Source organism: Formica exsecta, unplaced genomic scaffold (assembly GCF_003651465.1).
Source record: "Formica exsecta isolate Colony F162 unplaced genomic scaffold, ASM365146v1 scaffold363, whole genome shotgun sequence".
In the NCBI taxonomy this organism is placed as follows: Eukaryota; Metazoa; Arthropoda; class Insecta; order Hymenoptera; family Formicidae; genus Formica; species Formica exsecta.
The window spans coordinates 878,770-901,757 of record NW_021850877.1 but is presented as its reverse complement, the minus strand read 5'-3'; the positions used below and the strand labels follow the sequence as shown (position 1 = coordinate 901,757).

General features: G+C 41.2%; 1 protein-coding gene across 1 annotated transcript in view; it reads right to left on the bottom strand.

Annotated features, from left to right (window-relative positions):
- LOC115238954 (protein trachealess) overlaps positions 1 to 22,988 on the bottom strand; it is an 88,637-nt gene that overhangs the window by 47,007 nt on the left and 18,642 nt on the right. Inside the window, 2 exon segments of the mRNA XM_029813195.1 lie at positions 8,990 to 9,019; positions 14,324 to 14,371. Of these exon segments, the coding sequence (XP_029669055.1) occupies positions 8,990 to 9,019; positions 14,324 to 14,371 (78 nt within the window).

The following is a 22,988-nucleotide window of genomic DNA, read 5'->3' as shown; positions in this document are numbered from 1 at the left end:
AATTAAATAATGGTGAAATTAATAATTCGAACGGCCATTTCCAGCTTAAACGGAACCGTTGCGGCGAGTCGTTGCAAGTCCGAGCGATATCAATCCTCTTCCTAGGACTAGGAGAAAATTCGGCAGATAGGACGCGGATAAGGACCGGGGATCCGGTTTGTTTGTGACGAAACGCAGTTCTTAACGACCCGGAGGTAACATACGGAGGTAACTCGAGACGACGACGAACGGACGGTATCGTCTCTGACATCTATGTCAGCGAGTCAAGAACAACAGCTCGTTCGGGCTCCTTTCGTGTACCGGGTGACGAAACAAGATCCGTCGTGTTACACGCCGGACGCGAAGTATGACAGTCGTTTCATTGCCGAATGCTGATTTCATTTGCGAAAATGCGCGTGTGGTTTGCAACTTTAAGCCTTGAGTGACATCACGACATTCTGTACACGTCCCTTTAAGATTCGCAATCGTCCTCGCGGAAGATTAATGTCCATTTGTGCGTAAATATATTGAAAATTTCGTTGTAAGACACGGATCCAAACAAAACGTATTAAAGTAATATGACGCGCGGAGATATGGGGGGAGTTCTGGTACGCGTAATAAAAGAATAAACTCGTCAGTGTGTATATATAGGATCATAAAGTTGCGGCTGGCTTATGCGCGCGAGTTTGTAACGTAGTTTCTCACCCTTCGTTGAAACCTGGCGAATACGCAATATCGTTTCTATTTTAGTGTCAGGTTCATTTTGTATATTCGTCACTTTTAACATAAAACGGAGAATATTTTGCAAAGTTGGGTATTTTTGTTCGAAGAGCCAAGCTCGGAAACAAAGTAGGCGTTACATAAGTATATATAGATTTCTTTTCTTTATAGTCGCAAATTTTTCAAAATGTTTTTAATCATTTTTCAAACGATTACGAGAAAGCAGCTAGCGCGTACGAGTCAAATTTTAATTACATTCCGTAGAGAAAAAAAAGAAATGCCTTTTATGTGCAAACTCGGCTCGACTTGCCGTGCGCGAGAAGGGGGAACGCGCACGAGGTTCCCCCTCAGGGAGAAATAAAACGCACAAAATATGAGTGTGACAAAGAAACGAAGAAAAGGAACGATAAAAATACGAATCTACCGGCGTTCCAGGCCGCGGTAATACTCGCTTTACTCGAGTACTCGGGAGAGCCTCGAACTGGCAATTTCGAAAAGAGAAAGAAAGAAAAAAAGAAAAGAGAGAGAAAAAGAAAAGGAAAAGGAAATATCGTCGCGGTCGGGCATCTCGCTCTCGCGTCTCGTGAGCGTCCAGTTCGCTGACGAGAGACGCGCGAGAACCGCGAACGGAGGAGACCGGTGCGGTCTCCGGCACACCGGCTGTCTGTCATCGTTTCTCGGAAACGCGGCAGAAGTGTCTGTTCGTACCTTGAAAAATCTGCGCGAGGACGACAACGGCGAAACCCGTTGCGCCTTTGCGGCTACCGTTTTCCGAGAATACTTTTAGTTACTTTTAGTTTTACTCGACGAGCGCAAACGTCATCGCCGGGCCGGGACCATCTGTTTTCGCGGATCCATTTCACGGAGCGACGACGTGTCAAGACACCTCGATTACTCCTCGCAATCTGATTCTTCGCCGCGAGAGGCAAATCGCGTACGAGACGTAATAGACAGGAGACTTTTCGATCGAGCAAACAGATCGACCTCCCCGTCAGAACGAACGCCGCTAAATCAACACCGGCCAGTTGATCCGACTTGTCGGAGCGTAGCCGGTCAATTATTTGCTCCGAGATTTATGAGTTTGCGCGAAGCCGACAGCGCGGGCTTCTTCCTACAGGCCGGTCTGTGGGATGATCGACTTGACTTTCCTTCCTCCCCGAGAGATCGGCTCGTCTCTGCGTCGAGTTCATTTATCTCGAACGGCGCGTCCAAGAATCACTTTTCGCGTTATTAATTGTACGTTCCCGTACAATTTCTCAATAACTCACGTACGTAATTACCTATTCCGAGTGTCAGCCGCGTTACCCTCCTGACCTTTTACTTGTGCGCAAGCGGTGGAAGGATCGTCTTGATTCATCACACGGTTTTCTCAGGCCCCTCGACAGTCGAGAAGAAATATATTTACAGCGGAAAAAAATAGACAAACAATTTTTGTATTCTACAATTAAATCGTGTAGAAATTTTTGCGATATAATCTAATTTAAAAAATCACTTTTTTTTTTTTTTTTTTTTTTTTTTTTTTTTTTTTTTTTTTGTGCGAGAGAGCAACCAAATATATAAGTTGGTAACTTCGAAATGCCGCTTGTGCGCGCAAGATCCGGCAAAAGCGGGAGCTGAGGCTCGAATTATGAGGAAGAAAGTTTTTATAGTGTTTTTATGTCGTATATGCCAAGTTTCGGGGCATCTAAGTCTGCATAAAAGAGAATGTATTCCCTTTATTTTCGTTCTATCCGCGACTTAAACAAATTAAAGCGTCGTGCACCGTGTTGTTTTACGAGCATCTCGTATATAATACAAGTCGTCATGAATCTTTGATATAATAATATCCCCTAAACTTTGTAAAGAGATATACATGTATTATCGTGAATTTTTTTGATAAGTATTCGACTAATTCTCTGTCGAGATGCGCAAACGTTTTGTACTTTAGTAATTATGACACGATTCTGCTGCTCTCGGCGTAAGGATCATTTGGGTTCCGAAATGGGATCCGAAGAGACACGGGGAAGGGCTGGTACCCCGGTGCGTAGTACGAGACCTTCGGGGCCGTAGTTTTAGGGGCGAGCCCGGTCGCTTATTGCTCCCCGAGTGGCCGCAAAACGAAGTTTGATCAAATTCTACTGCGCCGGCATAAAACTGACCAGCCAGCCGGCCGATACGTTGGATGTTATGGACTCGATAAATGATTCATCCACGTCTTACGGATACGACTTTTGCGATACGTATACACACCGAAATGCACCGATCTCCTCAAAGTGCGCTCGTCCGCAAGGCCGAATAACTCTCCGGCGAGGGACGGAGAAAGAAAGAAGAAGAGAGACGAGGAGGATGATCCTCATAAGTGACACTGTAGCGGCTCTTTTACGACCGTATTCCGTCTTAAGTTAAGTCGGGAAGCCTCGACCAAAGATATTACGCGAATGCTCGTAATACGATAGTACTGCTCGATGCTCGTTTTAATGCGCGCAAAATCTTTGCGTATTTATCAATTTTTGAAGCATTCGCTTTCAAATTGGATGCACACCTACTACATTTGTTGTATCGCTAGTCCAGATGGCGACCTCGCTCGATGTACGAATGTACGACGTTCTTTTCAATAAAGCCGAACATCCATCAGACTTTGATGCGCGACTGGCTCTGGCCCGTCCATTATTCGCGGACAATCTTGCAGAAACAATTCCGCAAGATGTCCGGAATGCGACAACCTCCGTGGCCATCGGGATCCCGGGATTACCGAACTGACCATCTCCTTTGCATAATGACGCCTCGACCCTTCACCCCCACGGTTATGCCGAGCCTCGTTCGTTCGCTCACCCCGAAAGCGCGCATCCCCGCACGCACACACGCACGCACGCACACACCGCACGCCACACCACTTTCGACCACCGACGTTTCGAGAAGTGCAATAACAATAATATCTATATATGATGGCTGACTGGCAGCTCGCACCGATATTTTCCGTCCGCGTTGCACGTGAATTTCATACATAAGAATGTCCGCTCAACTACGCGGATCAACATTCAATTGTATCGAAATTACGGGGAGAGAGTTCTTCTCTTTCTGCGCCTCGCGTTTCTAAATCCAGACTGAATTTGATGCGAGCTTCTCGAGATATCTTCGGCGCGATACGACTGCAAGTTTTACTGAAAGCGCGGAATTCTTTTGCCAGTACGATCGCGATAAAATAATGAGAATATGTAAAAGCGAATAAAATTCTGAAGACGGAATGATATGTATCGTCTCTCTATCGATGTCTCTCGTTTTAGGTTCTTCCTCGAAACGACGGAAATGTAAATGACGAATTATGCTCGGTTAGTTGACGTCCTTCGAAAATTATAGGCAGCCCCGCAACTTTACGCGATCTGTTATATTCTTTCCCCTAATTTAAATGTCAAAGAAACTTGTTTGATTATTTGCTATGCAAATGGAATTGTTTAAGATGAGACTGACTTAAACCGATGCGGTAGGATCGAGGGGTTAACGGCAAGGAAGCTCGGATAATTCGGACGCGATAATTGGATCAAGAAGTCGCATCGAGGAGCGATCCTCTCTCTCTCTCTCTCTCTTTCTGTCCTAAGGGGGTATTTCACGGGGGACACCGACTCCGCTTTAATTATGCTTTCCGAATTTAGATCGCGTGCCTCTGATAACGGCGCGATCCGCAATATCTCCCGATATAACCCGCTATCTTATAATTATTTAACGTTTTGCTTATTTTGCCTCGCGCTCTTGTTTAATCCACGTGTAATTACCGTGTATAAAAAATATGGGGAGAATCTTATATTTTAACTTTTAAAAATATTAATTAAAAAATTAATAAATTTGTTGCTCTCTGGAATATACCTATACATCGATAAGTACAATTATGAGACTCTCTATCGATCGCTTACGTTCTCTTCCTCCCATTGTTGAAACTCCGTTTGTCGCGAAGAAGAACTTCTCGAGGGTAAGTAGGTACGGGCGACAGTCACCCTTTCGACCGCTTTCTCGACTACCGTCATTTCTCTCACTCGAGAGCACTCGGCGCAATCTGCTGCGCGGAATTTGCATACATAAGCTATTAAGCAGCTCTTTTCATTTCCTCCCGTTTATGACAGTTTAGTTAGAATAATGTTTTACAAGATTGCCGCGCGAACAACGTTTCTCATAATGACATCTTTTTACCTGATTAATCGCCCGACATCAACGTGTCATTCAACATTTTTACGTGAATGAAAATTAGGCGTGTTAACTACACGCTTACATTTTGTACAATCTTAAATTTCACGTCTGGCTCGCGAGGAATATATAAATCTTTGAGCTGACACGAGACAAGCAGTATCGTGGCAATACAAGATATACGAATTCGCGTTTAACTCTGATATTTACTGATATTTTCAATAATTCAGCGACGTAACACTGTATTTTATAATTTACGGTCCATTGCTTATGAATAACTGTTCCTCCCGTAGCGCATGTGTATCCCGACCCTAAGTAAGATTTATACCACCGTCGCTTGCGCCGCGTTACACGTGTCTTTCTTTTTTTTTTTTTCGCGAGATAAACGAAAAGCGATAACTTTATAACGCTCTATCTCTGATTTCACTTCAATTCTCATAAACACATTCGCAAAGGTTATCAACGTTTCGATCAGCGATCGCCCGAGTATTAAAAGCCGTCAGCGCAATCGATAAATGTTTTAAATAAATGCGTTATATCAATAACGATTAATTAAACGACTAATTGTAAAATCTGTAATAAAGATACAATGTGTGTGTATGTGTGTGTTATCGACCGGTATAAAAATCAGATATAAATATTAATCGCAATATATATATATATATATATAGAGGCCATTACGAATTAAAGAATCTTTCTCTCTTTTTATTGCAACATTTTTAATTACCGTGAAATGAGCGAAAATTTTTTTTCCCTCTACAAGACTACCACGTGCACATCGGCCGATTCTTTCCCTTTTATGAGCTGCGAGAAAACGCAGGGTGCTAATTAAACGAAACGTTTGGAATGCCTGCGAGCGCATTGGATCGGATAAAAGAGGGTTGTTTTCGCTCGAGCACCTTTCTAGTCTTTTATCGAAATCGTTCACCCAAAAGACGAGAGACAAAATAGCATACTTTTTGGCGAATAAATATAGATAAAAAATGCAATCTCTTTCTCTCTCTTCCCCTCTCTCTCTTTCTTTCTCTTTCTCTCTCTCTTTCTATTACAACCTGTTTGAACGGCATCCACGACGCATCTCGTTCTCGTGTTTTAAATACCTAAGTTAAACGGCGCGCGAGTTCTTTCTCCTCTTGTCGCACTATTCAAAAGCTCGAGAAAGCATTTCCATATATTTACAATTCTATAGTGCACTTTTATACTGTCAAGACCCGAGAATATCTGCTATCATACTGACTATAATTACAGGTTCTGCGTAGTTGCTTTATTGTCGAGTAGTAAAAAAAAATTATGTTTTTCCATCTGTTTCATATCGGGAGAAAGAATATCATAAAAGAGATTGTTATTCCTTTTTCCTATTTCACTTTTTAAGCTCTGTTTGAGTCAAGAAAGACAGACAATCTACAGTCTCGCGATGATTAGTTTGATACGGATGAGAATAATGACAGATACAAAAGTAGCAAATTCGTGACACAGATATATCCGGTGATAAAAAATCGCTGAGAAGAGATACAACAGTCGTCGTTGTTACGCAATACTCGAGCTGCTCGGGGAGTGCTTTCTAATTAAAACGGCGTAATATATGCATCGAGTTTTGTATCTTGTGGCAAAAGGCGCGGGAGACGCTATAAGGAGACGCGATGGCCGAGGGTTTGATTCAAGATGAGACGTCAAATGTTACCACTTCGAAGGGCGGAGGGAAAATTCTCGGTGTCAATTCTCAGAGCAATCTGCCGATGCAGATTAGGGATGCCGCCGGTCTTAGTTGATCCCGCATAAGATCCCGTCTCGCTTCCTCCCCCTCGCACGTCGGAATTAATTGGGGTGAATTGTCCTGCCGCGCCCATTAATGTCACGAGTTTAATCCAGAGGTAAGAATCTTCCAACGGGCTGAATGTCCGCAATCTTTATTTTCCTCGGTCGATCGTGTCGCGCGAAATAATTTCGCGATAAGTTCCTTTTTTATTCGAAGAATATCAAATGACGAAGGTACATTTCTCTTTCGCGTTACACGAATTTCTCTCAACCTCTTAAAAATAATAAGAAAACAACGCGGAATGTGTACGTGCGTATATTAAAAGCATTCTCGCGTGCGAAAACGCCGCTATAAACGCCACGCAAACGTGTATCTATGAAAATGAGGTGCAAACTCAAAGGTCAATATCTGTCGACTCTTCACCGCAACGTATCGCCTTCTCTATAACATCAAATTGGCCCGATGTCCCTATGGCCGTTTCACCTTCGCCCCGATCGTTTCGTCAATTTTTTCATTAGATATTCTGGAAAAAGGGAGTCTCGAGACATCGATAATGAGATCATTGTCTCGTCGTTGCGATGATGAACGATTTAATTTCTCGATAGCGCTCGATCTCGCGACGAATATACGTTTAATTATTATTAGCTGCAAGAATTGCGACTGCAAAATTCAGCGTCAGCGAACAACGGCTATTTGGCATGGGATTCGGGAGATGGGGAGGGGGAATCGAGGGGGTGGGAGGGCGCAAAAGAGAAGGAGCGTGGAGGTTTTTTGTGGGGTGCGAGAGCCGTTATGGTCAGGATTACTGCGGCAGAACTTGGGGTTCACTCCCTTTGACCGACACACTTAGAACAACAATAACTCACTAATCCACGCGGGCCTGCACTGCGAGCGCCGATGAAAAATGTAAAAATCCGGAAAACCACCGCTCCGTGACAGTTCAATACATTTTAAATGCGTTCCGGCGCATTTGCGGGATACGATAAGCGGGATCCGGGACCACGCGAGCGTCCCCCCTTCCCCCAATATGTCGGTTATTTATCGTCAGATTTATGGAATAAATGAGTAGGAGAGCCCACACTTGTCGCGCGGCAATCCTCAAATATAGCGCTCTCTCGTTTCTATTATTAAAGTTTCGCGCGATACGCGTTTGATGGAATCGCAAATTTCTAAGAAGCCGTTTGCGAATGTTTGCGCGACGAAATCGGAGGGCGAAACGTGTAAATTACATCACTCTGATGAAGAAAAACTAATATATAAATCACTCGGAAAAAAAAAAAACAATAATGCGCTCCGCGAAGAGGCGCGATGAATCGGACAAGAAAAAAATGCTCAAACGGGATAGATCGATGCGCCGAACGTTGATGAGAAAAGAAAAAAAGAAGGGAAGGGGAGAGGGTTGGCGGAATGCCTTTATACGCCGCATCTCTATGGGATTCTTTCACGACACGGCGATTTAAAACGCCTTTTAAGACGGTCGTAGGGCGTCGGTGGAATTGTGCCGAGGTGAATCGAGCATTGAACTCTATATATATCGCTCGCGTACCCTCCTGACGTTCCATAAGTTGCATTCCTATTTTCTGTCGTAATAAGGAAGCCGTGCCAATAAAACGCGATCGACCGTGTCGATTCGCGATGATTAAAACGAGCGATATGTAAAGTCAAACGTATCGATGTGACGGAGCGCAAGAAAAAGAAACGGGAAAAAAAAAGAAAGAAAGAAAGAAAGACTAGCGAAGAGTTCGAGCGTGCGACGAGTCCTCCTCCGATCTTAAAGATGCGAATGATCCTCGACCCGTCTTTCAGCTGTGCGATAAACGCCTCAAGTTTAAAGGCTCCACGCCAAAGGATCCACGTAAGGCGAGAACGAGACGCTCGGCAATCATACGGAAAACAAAAGCACACGGTCGGTCCCGGTGTTGCATTACAATGCAACGAGCGCTAGAGAGAGCGCGCATTTTGACAGCCCGAAACTGCTGCTTTGCAATTCGGCGCCGCGCGCTCGTATAGCTTTTACATAATCGCGTTTCGTCACATTCGAATAACATTTATTCAATAATTTGCCCGCCATGGGAAAGTGTCGTTATTATAGGGCGCATACGCGATAATAACACCGTATGTATTATGTATAACTGTGAAAGAATCGTGAGCGTCGATTACGCTTATATTTCGTGTTAACGTCTTGCGTTTTCGAACAACAGTTCCGTCACAAGAGCTTTGTGCACGCGCGAGAATCTTTGCGATTATCATCGGACCACTCATCGTCGATCACTTTGCCTTTTTTTTTTTTTTTTGCGGCATGGAAGGGATTCTTTCATGAAATAAACGTAGTAAAAGAGAAAAGCGGCATGCATTTTGAGTAAAGAATTGAGAGCGTACCTTTCGAAAGCGTAGTGCCTCTCCTCAAATCTGTAACACATAAACAAGCTTCATCACTATATACCGTAGGTATCGTAGAACGCGGAGAAGAGGTCATTGGTTCCGAACCCGTTGCATAAACTAGTTTCGACAAGCTCATCGGACGAGAAAGGGGGGGGGGGGAGGAAGAGGAGGAGGAGGAGGAGGAGGAGGGCGACGAAGGCAGGACCGCGAAGATCATTTCAGACGGTAGACGGGCAATTCTTTTTTTTGGCGCACACGTAGGTAGTTATACCTATAAGTAGACATAATCATCACCATTGTAGGAGAGATAGGCAGACGGGTAAGGCTAATTTCCAAGACCCCGTATTATATAGTCCCCCGAATCAACTTTTCCATAGTATAATAAGCTATTTTATATGACGTGCGCGCTCGCAATTATATTGAGATTAGATAGGACAACGGTCGCGCTTAGTTTACAAGAGAGTCGTGAAAATGTATCGTTCGAGAGTGGACAAGGTGAAGATTTGCCCTCTTTCGTTTTTGTCCCCGAGAAAATATTATATACGATAGAGAAAGACCGGACACACTTTTTGCGCGCGAAACGAAATTCCGGAATACGTACAACTCCGCCACACACACATTCGCAGAGCATATTCGCACAATACTATTTACTTCTAAACGGAGAGTTTCTTCCGACATTAAAGATCGGGGAGTTGGCTTTGCCAGCGTTTTTCCGATGCCGTTCGACGAAGCGACTACGCGGTCCGGAATGCGGAGCGCGGTGCGATAAAAAGCGAATCAAATATCTACCGTTGGACCGAACCATTCGACTAATGAAAATACCTATTGTTACTCCCCAGGTTTTGCGTCGAGAAATTTTTCGTCGCAGCAGCTTTTGGATGTCGCGCGGCATTTCGTCCCGTTCGTCTCGTTACGCGAAAAAGTAGTGTCGCGGAACAATTAATTTTGATGACACGATCATATCACAAATAGCTTTATAAGAAACGATAAATATATATATATATAATAAAAAATTAAATATGTAACTATAAATCGCTCAGCGTCAACAAACGATAAAAATTCTGAGAGTAGCATCGAAATTGGCGCGTGTAAAGTTCCGACAGTCGGAAATCTGTTTCCTCGCTTCGACAGCATTCAGTCGGATGCCGTTTGACATGGATAGAGCTTCGATTAAGTGAATTGGACAGTGACGGGCGAAGGGAGAGACGGGATGTGACGACGAAAAACAATCGAAATCGAGCAAACGTGAGCGTTCGTTCGAAATCCGCGTCGCGTCGCGGCGTCGCAAGTTCCTGATTCGCATTTAAGTTAGCCTCACGTCCGCACGCCGGTGCACGTGATCCAGCTGCTCGAGAGGAATCCCACGTATCCGTGACGTCGCTCCATCTCCACGACCGCGAGCAACCCGCATGCGAATACGCGAGTACCTCCGTCTGTCTAGCCGCTGCTGACTTATTAGGGATTCCGCGCGGGCCGCGCGCAGAAATTTCGACGTTGCGGCACAGGCGCCACGTGTACGTCGCCGGACGCACGTTCTTCTAATTTGCGATACGTCTTCGGACTGCTTAAAACTCGACCAACCTGTTTCTGTTCCCGATCCGCCGCTCGGTCGATCGTACCCCCGTCGAACCGGAAGAATACCGAGTGAGAGGGACCGTTCCGGATTACGCGCGTGCATTTTTATACCTACGTTCCTATAATTATAATGTCGCGTCTGTCATTTCACGACCGCGTAGATAAAAATATACGCACTTTTCCCGCGCGTCGAATGATACGTATGTATATATCGCGCGTATGTGTAAGTTTTTCTAGAAGAAAAAAGAGAGAGAATCTGACCATTAAATCAGAATAGTTTTCAGCAACTTTCCAACGTACGACGTGATAATTCACCATGATACATATCATATCCGCGTGATCCTTTCTTTGTATCGGCCGATAGGGAGAAAAGGATTTGCGAGAAAGAGCAGGCATCCTGTGGCTATACTTATGACTCCCGGGTGTATCTCTCCTCTAAATCTTGCTTCTCTGTGCGCCATATTCGCGTAAGAAATACCGCGCGTGTATTCACATTTTCAAAATAAATAATTAGAATCTACCAAATCTGACTTTTCACTCTGACAGGTTTTTTTACGCGCGACACGCGAGAGATATATACTCAAAATTCATATCATCGATAAAATCGAATACTTAATTAATGGAAACGAGCGTGAAAGTCAACGCACTTGCTTCAAGATTTATGCCCTTTTGTAAGTAAAATTAGCACGCACAAGCGTAGAAAATATAAATAGCGCGGAATAACTTTCTCTCTCACATCGGACATCGAGATAATAGTTCCTTGACGGAGGCGGTGGCGAAACAATAGCGGCAAATTCCGGCATTAACGCCACATCGAGTGGCAGCAGAAGACGTAGAAACGCGCATTGTCGACGCGGTTTCGTAAGGCGGGAAAAAAATCGTGCGACAATGCGTCCTCTCTAGAGAGAGAATCTGACCATTAAATCAGAATAGTTTTCAGCAACTTTCCAACGTACGACGTGATAATTCACCATGATACATATCATATCCGCGTGATCCTTTCTTTGTATCGGCCGATAGGGAGAAAAGGATTTGCGAGAAAGAGCAGGCATCCTGTGGCTATACTTATGACTCCCGGGTGTATCTCTCCTCTAAATCTTGCTTCTCTGTGCGCCATATTCGCGTAAGAAATACCGCGCGTGTATTCACATTTTCAAAATAAATAATTAGAATCTACCAAATCTGACTTTTCACTCTGACAGGTTTTTTTACGCGCGACACGCGAGAGATATATACTCAAAATTCATATCATCGATAAAATCGAATACTTAATTAATGGAAACGAGCGTGAAAGTCAACGCACTTGCTTCAAGATTTATGCCCTTTTGTAAGTAAAATTAGCACGCACAAGCGTAGAAAATATAAATAGCGCGGAATAACTTTCTCTCTCACATCGGACATCGAGATAATAGTTCCTTGACGGAGGCGGTGGCGAAACAATAGCGGCAAATTCCGGCATTAACGCCACATCGAGTGGCAGCAGAAGACGTAGAAACGCGCATTGTCGACGCGGTTTCGTAAGGCGGGAAAAAAATCGTGCGACAATGCGTCCTCTCTCTCTCTCTCTCTCTCTTTCTCTCTTTCTCTCGGAAAAGAAGACTCGAGAAAGAAAAGTTTTTCCCCTCCCTGCGCGCCAGCGGACGAAGAGGAAAATACGGCTCGTTGTTTCGCTCTTTCCTCCTTTGAATTTTATTTATCGGTCGGCGTGAATATTCAACTCCCTCCATAGAGTGGACAAAACTCCGTTCCGTTCCGGCCGCGGTTTGTCCGTAGAGAAGAGAGACACTTACAGAGGGCGTAGAGAGTGTCACTTACAGAAACGCGAGAGCGATATTGTTGGACGCCGTCGTCGACGCGAGTACAATACGCCGAGAACGCGGCGGAATGCATTAATATTAATGGTGGTACAGAAGGAGTCTCTCTCCTCTCTGGCAACGCGACAGGCTCGACCGCTCATCGAACTCTTCCCGAAAGACGAAATCGCAAACGCGGCCGCAAAATTTCATCCGTCACTCTACAGATTTACGAGATTTAAGGGAAAATAGCGTATAATTGTATAAATTAATAAAAGGCGAATAACAAAATTCAAGACAGAATTCTATGTATAGTTTTATATGCCGCATATTTTTTAATGTACATGTATGTATTTTAATACATATTTATGTATATATTTTTTATACTCTTGAAATATATATTTTCTGTATTGCACGATATTAACACGTAAAAAATTGTAAATGGGATTCCCTAATTTTCATTAAAATTAATAATATATTAAAGTATTGTACAGGAATTATTTTCGCATTCGACAAACAAACGAATATAATATCGAGTGCAGAGGAATTATCTTTACTCTCGCGGAAATTTCGCACTCATCGGATGCAATGCTACACGGTGGCTCGAGAGGATGTATCTCGACTGAGAAATTGTCGCCTGGAGCATCAGTTATATCAGTGACGATGCACCTCGTAACGCCTACCATCCTTTATCATCGCGCTTTCACGGCGATGATTCGCCCTTTTATTATCCTACACCTTGTACGTACGCGAGGAAGAAACTACGTTCCATCATATTCATATTTTTGACTCATCTTTCGTAAAAGAAAAAAAAAAAAAAAAGAATAGCAAGAGAGAAAGAGAGCTCGCGTAGATACTCGCGCGAAGTTGAGCTGAAAAAATTTTTATGCTAAAATTCTGGCATTTATCTCGAAAGCGGCATCTCTATAACCCGGTTAAAGACTTTGATGGCCTTGCAGTTTAACTTCCAAGGTATATCATGAGATGGAGAGCAAGATAAGAAATGGCAGATTCTTCACGCGACATAGGTGGGTGGTGTGTGAGTCACGGTTATACATATTAAATACAGGATCGTCGGCTAACAAAACCGCGGTGTTGATTACATCTCGTCGACATTTATCTCGATGATACAGCTTTATTTTTCTTCGCTCTCTAGTCTTGAGACGGTACATACAATTTTCTTTTTCTCTTTCTTTTTTTTGCGAATATATCGGAAACGATCCGCTCTCTCCTCGTTTAACGAACTCGATTGTTTCGCGTTAAGAAACCGCGGGGATAAACAAAAGCGGACCGTGAAAACGCGTAGGACTACTCGAGAAGACTGCGCGGAGAGCTCGGGGGAAAAATAACGCAGGTCGTGGAATAGCTTACGAAGGAGAGCCGATCCGAAGGCGGATGGGAGAAGGTCTCGAGGTTTCGTTGGTCGGTTGACCTCGCCGGGTAATAAGAATAAATGTGATTCTATTACGGGTTCAATTGTTACGGCGGCAGATAGGCCGCTCTCTCGATAGAGGACGGAGGGTAGATCGTAGTCGATAAGATTTAGCCGGGAAGGTTTTTACCTACAAAATCGCTCCGCCACTTCGGACATTCGGGGTGTCGGGTATTAACGAACGTTACGAGCGCTTGTAACATCGTCAAAATGTAATCACCCGATAATAATAATATTATCCAAAGGAATATTACGTGCTCGACAAAAAGCTTCTTCGCTGTATTCGTAATCTTTATATTATGGGAGGCATATCAGCTTTAATGATCGCTAAATCAATTTGACATACATATTGAATAACGTAATTATAAAAAAATGCAAACACACGGAATGACGCGTAATGTCTTAAATATTCAGCCCAGCCGCACATTTATATTTTCGTTTTTGAGATATCATTAAAAAAATATATATACGGAATATAAAAAATTTATACGAATTTATAAAACGCGAATCGGGGACTAAGAATGTACTCACCGTGCGTTGACGGAGGTAGGATTTCCGACGTCGTCCATGGACGGTTTCCTAGAATGAAACCACGAATGAAATTCGTTACTATTCATCCGCAGCTGCATAAACGCGGGATGGTTATACGTGGCGCATAGGTTGGTCGATTGCCACATTTTGCGCACACTAATTGATCTTTGAGACTTTTTCGAATCTAACGAGACGCGTGTAAAACTCTCGAATTTTTACGTCACGGAAAGTAAACTCAATCTTTCTTTCTACTATAAATCATCTCTGCATTTTCGTGATATACATATGAATATTCTTAAATTTTTATATACGTCGATCGCTTTCGTCCACATTCGTATATTATCAAGGTTTATAAATAGATGAGATCCTCGTTCAAACACGTGTCACAAGTTACAAAGTTCACTAGGAATTCTTTGCACGGCGATGCTCAACGATCCGTGCAATCGTGATTATAATGCGTAACTAAAAAGAGTCCTATGCTCGCCACGCAATTTGCAAAACAACTCCGGAATGAAGACGGACACAGCGAAAGTGGCGAAGAAACGCCCGCGCGGCGGTCGGTCTTGAGAACGTGTGCGTAAATGTCATCGGCGCGTGTTGGCCTCGTGCTCGCTTCGAGGGTTCCACCCCCGTCAAACCCGAAACATCATCCCCCACCAGCCGGTGATCTTCGCTGCGCGTGCCTTTCTCGCCAACGTAACGCTACGAGTTTCGCGGGGAGGCAAATATGTGGATTAACAGCCTTTTTTCTTATTTATCGAGAAGAGTACTCTCTCGTGAGAGAGCGAAATTACTTGCGGGAAGGAAAATAATAAAGTCGATAGAGCAAAAGCAGCGCGAGCAGAAATCGTATTTTCAATGATTTGTGTTCAGTTATTTTAGATTCTTTAAAGATATTTGACATTGAATAAATATAGTGGCATAATAATCGTGTGTGTGATATAATTGGAAAGATAATTCTTCATAAAAAAATAAATCGAAAATGTAGAACAAAATGTTTTAGGCAGCTTTATTTTCGAGAAAATTGATATTGGAAATTAAATTAATAAAATTAAATTCGTTTTGACAGAGAGTACCAACGATACATAAATTAAAAAAGTACACAACATAATCAACGTTTAATCAAACAATTTATAATAACTTAAGTGTTGCTAAAAAAGTTATTGTATATATAAAGTATCAAGATTTTTTCCAATGAAATATTGTATCTTTTTATATATATTATTTTGAATTAAGAGGAATCGGTAAAAGATTCGCTTACAATTCGAATTTGATTTACGAAAGAATATATAAAAAAAATCATTTTACTCGACAAATAAATTTAACCAATCATATGGTGTCGTTATAATTGTTGAATGCAACAGAGCAAACCTCGATTTGCAGCGGTATTTCTTCACGAAGAATCACCCCGGAGGTGTATCTGGTCTGCTCTATATAAATGAGATCTCTAGAGTAAATATATTTATACGTACAAAACGCACCCGATCTATAGGGTAGTTGAGACTTTACATCGCCAGACTGAAGCGGAACGCTCTGTCTTCATTTGACCGATTGTGAGATCTGGGGAACCCCGCGACGCCAATAAAACGCCGTATCTCCGCGGTAGCTTGTGTATCTATTTTCACGCCGCAACCTTATCCCTCAGTCGACCCTAGCTAACGTTGCGTCGAACAGTAGAGGGGATCATCGATTAAAGCCTAATGGGATTATACCCTTACGACGCTTTCTCCATTTTGCGCGAATAGAAACAAACGTACGAGAGATTTCAATCTTAAAAGTTTAAATTTAAAGAGATATATCACATTTTTCATTCCGAATTTTGCTTCAAAATTGTAATCATGATAGAACCATATTAAATATTTTACAATATATTAATATGAGCATAGATGATATCATTAGCATTATTAATGTTACATTAGTTGGGCGAGTGATTATATTTTGCGACGAAAGGAGCGGAAATGAGGAAGGCGATTTTTGCCGCATCGGAGGTCAAGAGCGATCAAGGTTCAGGCAGCGGAAAAGATACGCTTCCGAGTTTTGCTTATCGATTCAAATCGCGTTCCCCGCGTATGAATGAACGAACGAGTGAGCGAGTCGAGCCACCGGTTGAATGAGAGCCTCACGGATGACCACAAAGTACACGCGTACGTAACGACGAACGTTCGTATTGTCAGAGAGGCTCCGTCCTCTTCCCGCACATTGGCCATTCTTTTTCCATTTTTTTTTTCTATCGTTCATCTATCACGGATCTATTCGAGTCTCGCGGCATAATGGATGGTTTTTATTCAAATTATAATAGATATTTTAATATGCAGGATGTTCCTAAGCATGTGCGAAAAAATTCGGAAGATAATTACCTGAAGAAAAGTTCATATACATCATTGTCCAAACGGCATAGTTTTCGAATTATATATACAAGATGTTTCTTCAAGTTTAAAAAAAAATGAGATTTCAAAAAATATATTTTGACAGAAACAAAATTAAATAAAATTATAGAAACTGAATCCCTTGGATTTTTTCTTTGGAGTCACCTTAAATCCTTAATTTTTATGATTAAAAATATTGAAAATTTAAGGAATCGCACACAGTTGTATCATGCAAAATAATCCGTAATACATCTGGTATTTTTGAACATATTCGCTAATCATTAAGAGAAAAAATAAATTCATGTATCATGACTGGAGGTGATCATTTTCAACAATTCCTATAATTTTGTCTAATTTTATTTTCGTCAAAATATATCTTTTGAAATCTCAATTTTTTTACCTTGAACACCGAAGAATCACCCCCCGAAATTTTTCGCACATGTTTAGAAACGCCCTGTGTCTCTCATTACAATCGTCATCACGATCGTGTATCGTTAAAATCGCTGCAATTTCCTCGCATCTCTCTCTCTCTTATCACGAATTATCACGAGCGTACGAATTAACTACACTGCTACTGGTGATGTAATTCGATGTGTCGGACGCGTAGCTAGGTATGCGGCGCGACTAAAGCGGAGAGTTTTGTACCGTTGGCGCTAAAAATGCGTGGCGAATCGACGGGAAGGATCGTCCTGACTAGGCAACTTCCAAGCAGATCCGTTTTCTACGATCTTAATAGGTATCGGATCCGCTCAAAGCATTCCGCATCTTAACGCGGTATACGCTAGATGTGTATACCCTGTCGTTCGCGCCCGATCCCGTGTAAATCCACCGTGTTTTGTCACGCGTTTGGTTTAGCCGCGACATTAGAATCACGGACCATCGCTCACTATCGTTAGTTTTTAGGGTTTGCTCTCGCGCCGCTGATTCCAAAGTTCGCGCGCGCTATTAAACGATGTCTCGGATTTTTGTCGGGCTATCTGCCGCATTGTGCGCAATTATACACGCTTTTTGTCGGCTGAATCGGTGTAAAATGCGGTTTTCCGAAAATGGTAGTGGAACGAAGACTGGTCTCTCTACGAGGCGGTACGCGAGATGGTATCGTTTAATTTGGCATAAAACATCAATCTCATCTATTCCGAGCGCCTGTCTCGTTCACTACTTCATCTTTCTTCCCGCGTAACAGACTTCCTCCTCGTACCTCGTTAAAGTTCGGAACGTTCTTGAAGCGGGAATTTAAAATTTGCTAGTACTCCGAAATATCTCCATATATATATACACGTATATATACGGTTAAAAATATTTGGCGATCGTTCCTATCTTTTACATGTATTTTATACCAAAAGATACAATCATCATTATTTTACATACTTGGGTACTACATACTTTAAAACCTCTCACAATAGAAAAAAAAAAAAATTTACCAAGAGTTAGAGGATTTTATTTAATCTGTAATGATGGCGCATGCTTCAATGTATGCTTAAAAATTCCTTGTCATTTTCGTATTCCACACAAAAATATTTTGTAAAAAATTTCCTCTCACACAAGTTTGCATTTTTTTTTAAATTACATATGTGTAAAACAATATATAAAAGAATTAATATGTAAAAAAAAAAAATCAATTATTACGCGCAATTTTCAACATAATATTCAAATATTTTACATATAAAAAATATTTAATATAAAAAAAATTGTATTATACATATTTTCTAAAAATGTCACAAAATAAAATTTGAAATATTTTACATGCGTTTCATTACGAAATCATTTAAAATTGATTACTAACGCGGAGGTAAATGAGTTATTATAATTTGATGAGTAACAAATAATAAATAATTTATAAACTGTGTGTGCGCTCACCTTGCAGTTGCATCGTCGTTGTCAAATGCCTCTCCTCTTTTAAAGAAGAGCCTCTTCAGCTTTCTATGCTTTTTCATGGCACTCGCAAAAACCCGATTAATTATGATCAGAATATGACTATCGCGCGACACTTTGTACGGCACTTCCAACATTAATCACGCACGACTCGCACTTTATTATATTGTGACAAGAGCGAAAACAAATTATTAAATTGTATACACTATCATCTTAGTCGAGCAATTTTATTATTATCATCACCAGGGCAATATTATTATGTTGCGAATAAATATACAAGTTAAAAAGAAAGATTTAATATTCGCGGACAGCAGAGTATAGTTAGATTTACACAACGCAAATTTGGATCGAATAAATCTCGCGAAATACACCTTTTCACAAGTTACGATAAATGGTAAATAGTGTGCTGTTAAGTATATATTAATATATGGGATCAAAAAATAACAATCACAGTTAAACACATCGCGACGTTGAAATCGACTCGAAATCGATTCGTATTATATCTACAACATTTTGTTAGTGAAAAAGCAAGAAACCGTCAAAACAATATCGACTTCGTTTCACTACTACGTGATACTTCGCGAATCGAATGAATAGCTAATTAAAACGTCATACACCGACGGAAAAGGCACAATGGAATTTAAATATTGCAAGCATTTATCGTGCATTAATCTCGTGAAGTAGACAGTTCAATATTTCCATTATTTAGATAAAATAGTCATCGTCATGATACTCTTACGTGTCGTTTATCGCAAGAGTAATCAATTGTGCGAGCTGATAATTGCTAATTTTAATATTCAGAAACAATTATCGCGTTTCGACATACGGATCGTCTCGCGTCACAACCTTCTCGCTCGAGTCGCGGCATATGAATGAGAGCAAGGCCAAGGTGCCAAGGTATGTATGTATAATATATAAATAAACAATAGCGCGCGTGTTGTACGCCGCAAGGACGCACGCACACACTTGCGTCGATTTCCAAAAACACGAAAACCTATGGAACGAACTACAATAACTTGGATCTCATTTGAAAGATAATTTAATTCTCTACAACTTTTGTTTCGGTACTTTTTGTTAAAAGACGCATACTTTCCCTGATATTTGTAAAAATGTAAAAAATAACCGTGATTTTAGAGGTTTTTGGGCGCTAACTTTTTAAGGAAGCATTTTTCGACCCATGTATATAGGAAACTTTTTGTTCGGAATTAAATTATCTTTCAAATGAGATCAAAGTGATTGTAGTTCGCTCCATAGGTTTTGAAATAAACCAGTTTATAACCAATTTCAAATGTACCGAAAAGTGTTTTTTCGGCTATTGACGGTTATTCCAAAACCTATGGAACGAACTATTGGATTGAACGAAAAGTTCGTTCCGTTTTTTACTAAGAGATGAAGACCGAAAAAACGGCACAAACTTTCCGTTCAACTCAATAATTGGCGATTATTAATTCAGCTGATTAATTTCTACGATAAACGACAGAGTAAAAGTATCGTGCGACGATGACTATTGATTTAATTGTAAAGACTGAAAAAGTTCCGTATTATTCTGAGAGAGAGGGAGAGAGAAAGAAAGAAAGAAAGAGAGAGAGAGAGAGAAACGCGATCAAAAAGAATTACAAGAATCGAGTGTTTTAAAAAACAGAAGATAGTGATATGGACACGTTTCAACTATAATTCATTGGAAGTTTAAGGAACGGAATATATCGCATTTATTTCGTAGCGCGTTAAATATTTCATGATGATGTCGAATCGATCATAACACGTCGTACTTTGCTCGTGTTTTGCAATGTACAGGCGCTATTGTTTACGCGCTCTCTCACCTTGTTGTCATTCGTGTGGCGAGGCTCGAGGCGAGCACGACGAGCGAGCCGCTCCCGTGTGCGTAGTAGACGTCATAGTATTACTTTTCGAAACGTTATTTTATTCCTTATAATTTTATTACAATTAACGAGATAGTTAATCCATTTAATTAATTAATCCTTACGGTAAACAACACGTATCGCGGCGACGGCTATTTGACGCAAAGACAAAATAAAAAGACACGATATATCGATTAATAATGCGTATCTATTTACGATTATATTCTAGAATATTGCAGTCCGCGGATATATGTCTTTAATTTTCGTTTATATATTTTTAACTTGTTATAATATGAAATATTATAAAATTATCCTAAGTTACGAGTGTATTACTATTACGATAAAGATAACATATGACATTGTCGTACGTGATTTTCGAGTATCAGGCAGAGGTTTCGTAGTTTTATCTCGTCGTAATAAAATGCGTGTCGCGCTTAATTTCTCTCTCTTCTCGCTCTCTCTCTCATTAGTTTTATTATATACTATATTTTATTAGTTTTTTTTTTTTATATATCGTATACGTCGTTAACGTTGAGAATGCCGTGCAAAATGTCGCGCAAAATAGTCATATTCTATTAATCGTAATTAATCCAGTTTTCGCGAGTGACTGTGTAAATACCATGAGGGAGCAACAACAGCTAAATAAGAGAGAAGGAGGAGGCCCAGGGAGGCATCAGGCGACGGCGGAGCAACCGTGGAGTAAGTAAAAATTTATAATTATTTATTATTAGTTACTTATAAAATTAATTGCTTGTTTATCTCCGCAATAGTGACTCATTTTTAATTATTGTGTAATATAATATAACATAAAATATTTCAAATCTTATATTAAAATATTTACAATATTTATTATCAATTAATATTTTTATATAGATATATACAACATATTTAAATATTCTTATAATTACTTTGAATTCTTGCACATAAAAATTAAATCTTTATTCTAAAGTTTATATCTGGCAAATTTTTTTTCCGGCGAATTATGCAATCTATTTTATTAAACATCTGTTTAAAGAAAAAATAAAAGATTTGATTGCGCGTAATAATTAATTTCTATTATTAATTATTTTGGACACTACTTTCTATATATATTTATGTGTATATATATATACAATATATTGGAATATTTAATTTTACAGATCAACATCGCGTGAACTACAACTCCGCCGTTGCCCATCTTATCGGTGAGTGTTAAATCATTTTTGACTTTATGATCTCTTAAAGATTTCTCATAATAGAGAAAGATCAATTTACTCAGAGTGAAGGCTTGGAGAAAAATCTCTGCTGTAATCCGAAATACTCGCGTATATACGGTTAAAAATTTCTCGCAGCTGTTTTACTTTACGCCAAAAAATGTAAAAGCGTAAAAATTGAAGGAAATTTTTGCAATCATAGATATTGATCTTTTTCCAAACGAGAAATCTCAAGTCGATTTAATAAGAAATGTTTTTGCGTAAGTTGACGGTATCAAGTGTAGCAAGACTAAAGACGGCGATGTCTTGTAGCCGATCAAGTTACTAGTTAAGGCGATGCAAAATACTTTTGTTTTTTGTATGCTTTGGTTTAATAGCGCTACGCTGTTACAACCGTCTAGATAAGTGCAAGTATCTGGTCTTTTGTGAATATCTGGGAATTTAATAGGATTTGATACAACCGATGATACGAAAAGGGACTGTGAATTGATTCACTAAAATAGGCGGTCGCGACATTCTTATTAACACTGCCTCGATCGAGAGAATTAAAAAAGAAAGAAAAAATCAATCTCGTGTCAATGTCAAATGAATCTCGCAAGAAAGGTACAATTTGGTGCGCGTGTATCTGGATGTAGACGAACGTCCCGGTCGACGGTGGCGAGATCAAATAGCGAGGGAGCCAAGCGAGCGAAGAATAGCGGGCTGAAGCGGTGGAGAAAGGTGGACGGGGGACGAATGCGAGGGGGGAGATCTCACGAGAAGGGACCAAGTAGGGGGCATGGAGGGCGACCGGTCGACCGGTCCTCTGGATAGACGGACGGAAAGACAGACAGGACTGGAGACCGCTCATTACGGGCGGCGCATGCGCGTGGAATGCGGCGACTCTGGTCTCCTCGATACAATAAATATAGGATCGGCGGATCGGATCGGCGAACGGGCAATGTTGTGCGAGAGGAGGGAAGGAGTGGAGCTAGCGGGGGAGGGGGGGGGGAGGGCGAATCTCCGCGGTTGGAAGTAAGGGGTAAACCGATGAACGAAACGGGGACCGCGACAACAATGCCCGACAACGTAGTAACGACATCCAGTTAAATCGCGGCTGTCGGCAAAAAAATGAAACGGGGCCCGCGATTCTTTAAGGGTACCGTGAACGTGAACTCGCAACTCGCGCTGCTATCCATCGACGTTGCGTGACGTCGCGAAGCGACGTGAGTGCGAATTCGAGGGAACGTGAAAATCAAAACTTTCGCGAACCCCGACGAAACTTTTTATCCGTGAAATTCCCATCGACGAGATCGTCCACATGTCCATCGAATATAAGCGAACATTATGATAATTCTTCGATCGCGTGTCAATTACTATACAGTCGATACGGGGG